The sequence below is a fragment of the Peromyscus californicus genome, unplaced genomic scaffold (assembly GCF_007827085.1).
Source record: "Peromyscus californicus insignis strain IS unplaced genomic scaffold, ASM782708v3 Scaffold_23__1_contigs__length_62951481, whole genome shotgun sequence".
In the NCBI taxonomy this organism is placed as follows: domain Eukaryota; kingdom Metazoa; phylum Chordata; class Mammalia; order Rodentia; family Cricetidae; genus Peromyscus; species Peromyscus californicus.
Genome location: NW_026294534.1, coordinates 60063081 through 60071897, shown reverse-complemented (window position 1 = coordinate 60071897; position 8817 = coordinate 60063081). Strand labels below are relative to the sequence as shown.

The following is an 8817-nucleotide window of genomic DNA, read 5'->3' as shown; positions in this document are numbered from 1 at the left end:
CCTTAAGCAGCGTCCGTTGCCCCGCCCAACTGCCTCCCAACGGCTCTCTGGGTCAGACCGTGGGGCGGGGCGGGAGCGACCTGATAAGCGCGCATGCCCACGCATGCGCAGAAGCAATGGGAGTGGCTCACGAGCCAGCCCCTCCCAAATCCAGCGTCTCCGCCCGCCCCCATCTCCCAACCTCCTCAGCGTGGCGCCGACGCTGCGTGCGGCGCGGGTTACCCAGAGTGCTCAGCGCGGGGGCAGCTCACTGGAGTTTGGTTCTCGAGGCGGCGGCGGTGTTGGCGGCGGCTCCTCCGTCGGCTCCTCCTCCTCCTTGCTCGGCGGCGGCGGCGGCGGCGGCGGTCCGGGGCCCGAGCTCCGGTCCCCTCCGCTTCCCTCCGTCTTCCGCCATCTCCCCGAGCGCCGCGGGGAACATGCGGCTCCGTTCCCGGAGGCTGGCGAGTGACTGACCCGCGTCCCCCCGCCTCAGCCCGCCCGCCCGCCGGCCCGGCCGCTCCCCCCCGCTTCGCCCAGGCAATGACAGCGGCTCCGGCGTCTCCGCAGCAGATGAGGGACCGGCTGCTGCAGGCCATCGACTCCCAGAGCAACGTAAGTGACTGCCTCGAGATCGGGAACCGAGGCCGCATGTGCCGGGACCCTCCCCCTCCGACGCGCCCCCGGTCAGGGGGCCTCTCCCGGCGGCGCCCTGCCCGCCACAGCCGCTGCCATCTCGGCCTCTCGTTCTCCCGGGTCCGGGGACCGCAGGCAAGGCAGGCAGCTCGGCTGCTCAGGGTACCTGAGGCCGAGGCTTCACGCGGCCTGGACTGAGGGACCGCTGGGGCTGAGATCAGAATTGGTTCTCCTCGGTTGCCTCTGCCTGGCCGCCCTTGGTGCTCCCCAGCGTTCCCCCCCTGCCTCTCCTCGACCCCGGGACTTGAGACCCCCCCCCCGGGAGGGCCTCCCTGCGGGGGGCAAGATGGGAAGCAACTAGTGCCCTCTCGATGACTCGGGGAGCCCGCGCCTCTGGAGTCTCGGCTTTTCCTTCTCTTCTCTTTTCCGTTTTCTGGCTGAAATCGCCTTCTTGGACTCGGAGAGAACCATAGGCCCGCCCTGTCCCCATTCTTGCTGCTTGGGATCCCTGGAGAGCCTCCCCTCTTTTCTGAGACTGGACATACCTCTGTTAAACCCCTCCTGGGGTCGCTACCTAGGAAGGACGACCCTGCAAAGGATGGGATCCTTCCTGTCACCTTTCTTGGGCTAAATGCCTCATTGCGTGTCTGACCAGAATCCAGAGCCTGGGGTTTTGGTACTGAATTAGCCCATCACAGTCGATTGTTTTCTCATCCCTACTTTCCGGTCCTCTTTCCTTCGCTCTTTCCTCACCTCAGGGACTCAGCCTGGTGCTTTGGTCTCTAGGCTGTCAAGAGTTAACTGTAAGGGGTCACTTCATGTCTCATTTCTCTCTGCTAAGGGTCCTGTGAACAGAGGGACACCCTTTTCTTCCCGTGTGAGCATAGACTAATCTCATCTGTTCTTGTGTTGTTTCTAAAGGTTTGTTGGCAATGTGTGTGTGTATGTGGGGCGGGGGTCCTTGTTCCTGGGAGGAGCAGGGCCATGGAAAGATGCACAGGCATCCAGGTATGAAGTGTTGCTGGGAGACCAGGAAGTGGCCTTTGAGATCCCTTTTTAATATGCTCGAGATGGAAGAAAAAAAAATCATCTTGGGCTTGGCCAGGTAACTGTGGTTTGATCAAGGTGTTGTTTATTTTTTTGGCTTATTACTCTTAGCAATATGCTGTATTCTCATGTGTTCAGAAGACTTCACATTGGTTTGTTCAGTCTTGGTAGAAACGGAGGTGTCCTGATCTCTATGAATTCTTGTCTTCCTGACAGGCCCCATTAAGATCACCTTGATACTGATTTAGCAAATATTTTAGACATTATTGGGGGTGGAGTAGGGACAGGCTAGATAAAATCTTCTAAAGGCTTTTTAAGGTTTTTTTTTTTTTTTTTTTTTTTTTTTTGCCATTTACGGATGTTACTGCAATTACATGATTGGGATGTTAAAAGGTAAAAGCAAGTGATATGAAAACGTAGCCTCGGTAGCTTTTGCATCTTTTCTGAAGCCACAATGTGCACAGTGTAATTTTTTTTTCCTGAGACAGGGTTTCTCAGTGTAGCCTTGGCTGTCCTGGAACTCATTTTGTAGACCAGGCTGGCCTCGAACTCAGAGATCTGCTTGCCTCTGCCTTCCAAGTACTGCACCACCAAAGACATGCACCACCACTGTCCAGCTTCCACAGTGTAATTCTTAAATCCTGTGTATTCACTCCTTTGCTAAGAAATTATCAGGGATCCTGACTGCTGCCTGTGAGAGTGTTGGGATCAGCAAGTGCTTTGACATTCAGTCATGATGCTGTAGATCAGATGGGACAGGACCTTGGCGGTCCAAGTGCTAGGTAAGACTTTGACTAAAAGGGTTCTTTTGGGGGTCAAAGAAGGAAGGTAGAGGGCCCAAATTTTAGTTTTTCTTTTTTGGCACGGGGATGGTTGTGGGTGCTTAAAACAGAGTATCTGGAACCCACTGTGTGTAGACCAGGCTGGCTTCACAGTGGATCTACCTACCGCTGCCTCCTGAGTGTTGAGATTAAAGGCATGCACCACTATGCCTGGCCCCCAAACTTAGTTTCTTGAGTCTTCCCTTGGGCCTAAGTGTCACTATACTCATTGGCCTGTGGGTTAGTTACTTGGAGTGTAGTGTATATCTCAAAGGGCTGTAGTGATGTGACTTCATTGTGGTGGTTGGAGTTGAGAACTTGTCTCTGAGTGAGGAGGGAAGTTTTTTCCTAAATCCAATGTGTCAGTGACCATCCATGAGCACTGCTATGTGTATGTGACAGGTGCTGGCTTTGCAGGACCTCTTTGTAGAACTCAGCCTGAAGGACTGTCCTTGATCTCTTCCTGAGGCATCGATGGGTACCCAGTCATTTGCACTTTCTCTGGATTGCTCAGGGCCCAGGTAAGAGCTGTGTGCTGGCACAGGACTCTCTGATCTGCTCTGCCCAGTTATGAGTTCCACCACTTGGTAATTGACACATATTTAAGATGTTCATGGAAAAAAACACAAAACGGGGACAGAGTTGAAGAGCTTACACTAAAATTAACCCTCTTCAGAGAGAAGTGACAGAGATTGGTGTCATTTAATGTTTACCTTTATGAGCGTACAATTGTGGCTAACAAATTTAGCTGTTGCTTGGAAAGTCAGTGCCAGGCAGCTGACCTACTGTTCGCAGCCTCTGAAGTTGGAAACGACATCTGACTGACCAGCTCCTTGACCAAGGAGGTCTCCAGAGGAAAGCCATTTCTGCTCTGTGCTTCAGGAAGTCCCCCTCTCCCTTGCAAAAGACCGATAACAGACTTCCAGAACTCTGGAAGCTTCAGTTACCTCAGTGTGTTAGCTCGGTGTTGACAGTCTCTAAAGTATGCTGTACATCTGCTTGTAATCTTGTGAATAACAGCGAAGGGTATGACTTACACTGTCACAGAAATCATAGTGAGTCCCCCTTTGGCCAGGGACAAGGTTCTTGGTCCTGTGATGCCCTCCCTGTTTGAGGAAAGCCATGTCTTCCTGAGATATTGGGTCCTCATGGATGTTCCATGTCTTGCCTCCTTTCCTAGAGAAGAGTCCTGATCCCTTTCTCCATGCTCGTTCAACTCTTGAACCTATAACTCAAGCCCCCATTTTCTTAAGGAGCCCTGGGACTGCTGTATGTCCTGAAGGTCAGCTGTGGAATGGCCTAACTGGAGCCTTGGTGACTGAGAAAATCACAGGTGGCTTGAGATGTGTCTGTGGGGAATGTGGGTGTGACCTTGTAGCTAACAGATTTCACTTTAAAAGACAATGGAAGGACAGTACAGCCTCATGGAAAGCTAATTGGTGATCCAGCATGGGGCTTGCCAAAGCAGGTCTGTGGTCCTGGGTGCAAAGCAGTGGGAGGCCAGAGAAGGCTTGTAAAGAAGGACTTGATCCAACCATTGCTAGGCTCTGGAGCAGGAGATCCCAGGAGCCGCTGTCTTCCTCTCACTCCTGAAGAAGCAGGCACCATGGCCATCACTTGGAGTCATTTGCCTCGGCCAGCCTGTGAGTTTCTTGCAGCAGAGTAAACTGGTGGGCAGTCTTAGAAGAGCTTCTTCCAGACCTAGGTTCAAATCTGAAAGGGCTGCAGTGGCTTCATGAGTTGTTCTGCAAGGCCTTCTGTGCTTGCTTCAGGAATTCATGCAAGATGGATTGTGTGAACTTTTCCAGCTGTTTAAGGAGATAATGTACACCCCTAGTTAATTTGTATGGCACCCCAGCAGTGTGTTCTGTTCATTCCAATAGCCCCATAAAGGGAGGTGGGATGAAGCCAGTTGCCTTTTTGACAGCATAGTGCTAGTGATGTCTGCTGTGGTCAGGAGAGGACAAGATGCTTTTGTTTCTTACCAACTTCATGCAAGGTGACTGGCTCAGAGTTAGGGACTTACCCAGGGTTAAGTGATAGCGCTTTTGACACTGAGTAGTATTGTGTGTGGTTGAGAAATGGAGACCTGACTTTGGACAAGGCATGAAGCAGGGTGAGCTGGTGTGAAGAGCCAGGAGGCAGTGTGCTTTCATGCTGGCCTTGCATTAAGGTCCTGGCTCAGAGCACCCTTTGCAGTTAGCTCCTGTCATTGTCGAAATGTTAGCCTGGTGGAAGGGTGTCCTGAGCCAATACTTTTACTGAGTAGGGGAGGCTGGCCCGCCAGTCCTGTGATTGGAGCTGGGAGGGAGGAACCTGTTAGCATCACAGGGGCTTTTTCCCAGTGCCAACAAGCCTGGAACTTTGCCTTGTCAGTGCTCCAGCTTTGCTTTCTGCTGCAAGGTGACAGCTCTTGACACTAACTTAAAAGGCCAGTGATCCTGCTGGAAAGAGGATATAGGAGCTGAGTGTGTCAGTTCTGCCTGGTCCTGTACAATGGTGTTCCTCTTGTTCTCTACTGTGACTAGGATTCAGGAGAAGAGCAGTGTGGCAGTTCTAACTTTGGGAAGCAAGGTAACAAGTATCACTTTGGAATCCTGTTTTGTTTGACATTTTGTCTCTCTGAAGACTGTCCACAGAGAGTTTTTAGATGGTCCCCAAAGCTGGAGGTCCTAGAGGCCTGGAGAACTGTCCTAACACTAGCTTGGAGGAAGGGACTTTTGTCCTGGACATAGATCTAAAAGTATTGTATTGTCCCTTGATTTAGGATGTTGGTATTCGTGGCAGACAGACACCTCAGGGTGCCAGGATTAGAGTTGGGTGAAGGGGCATCTACTCTAGCAGTCATCAGCACCACTAGATCCCAAACTGGTCCTAGCTTGACCGCTGAGAATCTGCTTCTCATAACAGACATCTGAAGCTGGGGGCTGCTCCTTTTCATTTCCTGGGGGTGAGCTGCCCTCAGGCTGCCTGGCCCCATACTTGCTGGTTGTGAGAATAGGCAGCTGAGTTTGGGCAGCAGGTAGCAAGCAGGCAGTGTGTTTTCTGGGTGGCCTTACTTTGTCTGCACTCCTTTCATTCTCAGGACACATGTGTTCCCTAGTTTAGGGTCCTATGAAATAGGATGCCTTTCCTGAGTGAGTGAACCTGCACTGTAAGTGTCCTCCCAGTCTCAGGTCTGGGAGGCCATGCAGTTACGTCTTCATCATCAAGGGAAAATTGTGGTAAATCTGAGAAGGTGGCAGAGCTATTTCTCTCTAGTGCTTATAGTGCTTGGGGTGGTAGGCAGCCTTAAGTGCACTCAGTCCTGCCTTTGGGGACCTGGAGTCTGGCAAGGGAGGCCAAAATGGTGTGCTGTGTGTGCATGTCTGGCCATAGGGCTGCAACTCTTGAACCCAAGTGGAACAGTTTCCCTGTGTCTTTATTTGCAAGTAGGATTCTTTTTGTTTGTTTTGTTAAGTATGCTTGTGTACATGCTCGTGTGTGCCTGATGGGGGAGAATTGCAAGTTATGGTACATCTGTGAAGGTCAGAGGACAATTTTGTGGACTCAGTTTTCTCCCTCCATGTTTATGTGGGTTCCAGAGGTTGAACTCCGGTTGCTAGGCTTGTGTCACACTGCCTGTACTTGCTGAGCCATCTTGCTAGACAAAGGTAGGATTCTTTAAAAAAAACAAAAATTGTGTGTATGTGTGTATGCCACATGTGTGCAGGTTCCTGGGGAGCCAGAAGAGGGCATCATGTCTCTAGGAGTGGTTGTGAGTATCTTGATGTGGGTGCTGGTCCTCTTGGGTCCTCTCAACTGCTGAGCCATCTCCCCAGCCTCCAAAAGATTTTTTTTGAGACAGAGTCCCTCTGCTTCTTGAGTGCTGAGATTAAAGGCATGCAGTAACGCTACCCCACTTGACATTTTTAAATTAATATAAAAAAATTTAAAAAAAAAGATTGACTTAATTTATATGGATGCGTGTTTTGCCAGCATATGTGTATGTGCACTATAAATGTGCTTATGGAGGGTTGTAAGTCACCATGTGGGTGCTAGGAACTAAACCCAGGTCATGTGTAAGACCAGCAAGAGCTCTTAACCTCTGAACCATCTCTTTAGCCCAAGATAGAATTCTTTTTGTTTTTTGTTTTTCAAGACAGGGTTTCTCTGTGTAGCCCTGGCTGTCCTGGAACTCTCTCTGTAGACCAGGCAGGCCTCGAACTCAGAGATCTACCTGCCTCTGCCTCCTGAAGGCCACCTCTAACTGCTCTGCTCAAGATAGAATTCTTGAAAGCATTAAATGACTCTCTGGGATACTGTCATCTGGAAGTTTAGAATTAAATGCTTTATAGCAGGTGCCAGCGGTTAGCTCTTGGTTTGTCTCTGGTGCAAAGGGAATAGACTTGGAAGGAGTAGTCCAGTTGGTCAGTCACTGAGCAGTTTGTCCTGTGGACTCCAGGATGGGGCTGTGTACATTTCAAGCTGTCTGAGAGAACTCCTGGAGGTCTTGGGTGTGGGCTAAGGCTAAAACTTCATTTTCTTTTTCTTTTTTTAGTTGGTAGCTTGCTCTTCTGCTTTGGGCTAGCCTGGAACTCTTGCCTAAACCTTCTAGGCAGCTGGTACTATAGGTGAGCACCCTATCTGAAGTGATGTGGTACTATGTGAGTGTAGACCAAGGGTGGAAGACAGGAATCCTGGGAGAAAGCCCTGCTTGCCCTTAGGGGAATGCTTGAATGGTCAGCAGGCTATGAAGTCCAGGGCCACCAAGGACCCCTTGGGCTGTGTAGTGGCCGTCTAGTTCCCCAAACTTCTGTGGTTCTCTATGGATTGTTGAAGGGAGGGCCACACTTGAGATGAGGTGATGTGATGTCCCCTCTAGGGTTGCAGGCCTGCCAGGCATCTGGGGTTACAGCTTCTGAGCTGGGGAGCTTCAGCACTTTTCTGAATCCATCCATTGGGGCTGGGAAGCCTGGGGAGCCCAGGGACCATCAGCACAGAAGGTTCTGCAGGCTTTGGTGATGTATGCCTTTAATCTCATGCAGCATTTGGGAGGCAGAGGCAGGAAGATCTCTTGAGTTCCAGACCAGCCTTGTCTATATGGTGAATTCCAGGGCAGTCAGGGCTATACACAAATGTTGTCTCAAAATAAATAAATAAATTTTTAAAAAGGTTTCCCCTGAGCTCAGAGGTAGGCATGGTGTCTTCTGTTGGCAGCAGCAGTTGTAACAGCCAGTGTTGCTAGATGAGCACACTGGCTTCCAGGCACAGAGGAGAACATTTGCTTTCTCTTTTACCCTGAAAATGGGCGCTTGTCTTTAGCTAAGGGGCCAGGAGAGACTAAGCAAACTGGGTCTCTAACTAGTAGTGCTGGGTGACCCTGAAGCATGGGCTCAGTACTGCCCAGCCTGTCTTCCTGCAGAGCTGAGCTCTAGCTCAGAGCCTCCACTATAGTGGTTTGAAGTGTTTTGTTTGTATATTTATTCACTTCCTGGTTCCTGCAACTTTCACCCTTTCACTTAAAAAAAAAAATGATTTGTATTTGTGTGTCTGAGTGATGTGTATGCCATATTGGTGCAGGTGCCTGAGGAGGCCAGAAGAGGGCATCCTGTCCTCTAGAGCTGGAGCTACTGGAGGTGTGAGCTGTGCTGAAGCTACTAGGGTCCTGGGAATTGCTAGGGGTCTCTCCAGCACACCCCTTTCACTTACTTTAAACTCCAGGCTCCAAATGGTTTTGAATGCAAGAACCCATCTTTATTTTAGCTTTCCAATCATCTGTCCTCTTTTGGTGTGCTTTGTGTAGCTGTTTTGTTGTTGTTTTTTAAAGTTCTCAAATTTGGGTGTGGCTCTGAAGTGACATTTTCAGTTGGGAATCATCTTAGACAAGAAAGCAGGTCTCGCCTGTATTTGACACCTGGGAATCAACTTTTGTAGTCCTTCTGGTGGGGAGCCCCATTTATCCCCATAGCTCCCTCTATTTTGGAAATCATTCCTTTTGAAATACACATTTCTTCCTGTGTAACATTCGTTGTTTAAAACCACTAAGCTCATTGCATGGGTTCCCTTTTTTTTTTTTTAATTTATTTAGAGGCAAAGTCTTACTGTGTAGCTCTTGATGTTGTGGAACTCATTATGTAGACCAGGCTGGCCTCTGCATCCGTACTGGGACTAAAGGCATGCACAACTATGATGGGCTGCAGCGTTTGTGCGTGCCTATGTGTAAGAGAACGAGATTTTTTTGGAGCTGGAGTTACAGGTAGTTGTGAGTCATCTGACATGGGTGCTGATCCCTAACTCAGAAGCACTGGAAGATCAGCAAGTAAGTGTTCCTAACCACTGAGCCATCTTTCCACTC

The 8817-nt window shown here is 50.0% G+C and overlaps 1 protein-coding gene across 2 annotated transcripts in view; it reads left to right on the top strand.

Moving 5' to 3' along the window:
- The first annotated feature begins 231 nt into the window (after window positions 1-231).
- Window positions 232-8817, top strand: part of Med26 (mediator complex subunit 26) — a 44865-nt gene continuing 36279 nt past the window's right edge. Inside the window, exon 1 of one of the 2 annotated variants that reach the window (XM_052752482.1) lies at window positions 232-591. In XM_052752482.1, coding sequence (XP_052608442.1) covers window positions 520-591 — 72 coding nt within the window. In that variant the 5' untranslated portion in view covers window positions 232-519. Of the gene's footprint in view, window positions 592-2796; window positions 3002-8817 lie in introns of those variants that run through there. The other variant, XM_052752483.1, reaches the window with a different exon arrangement.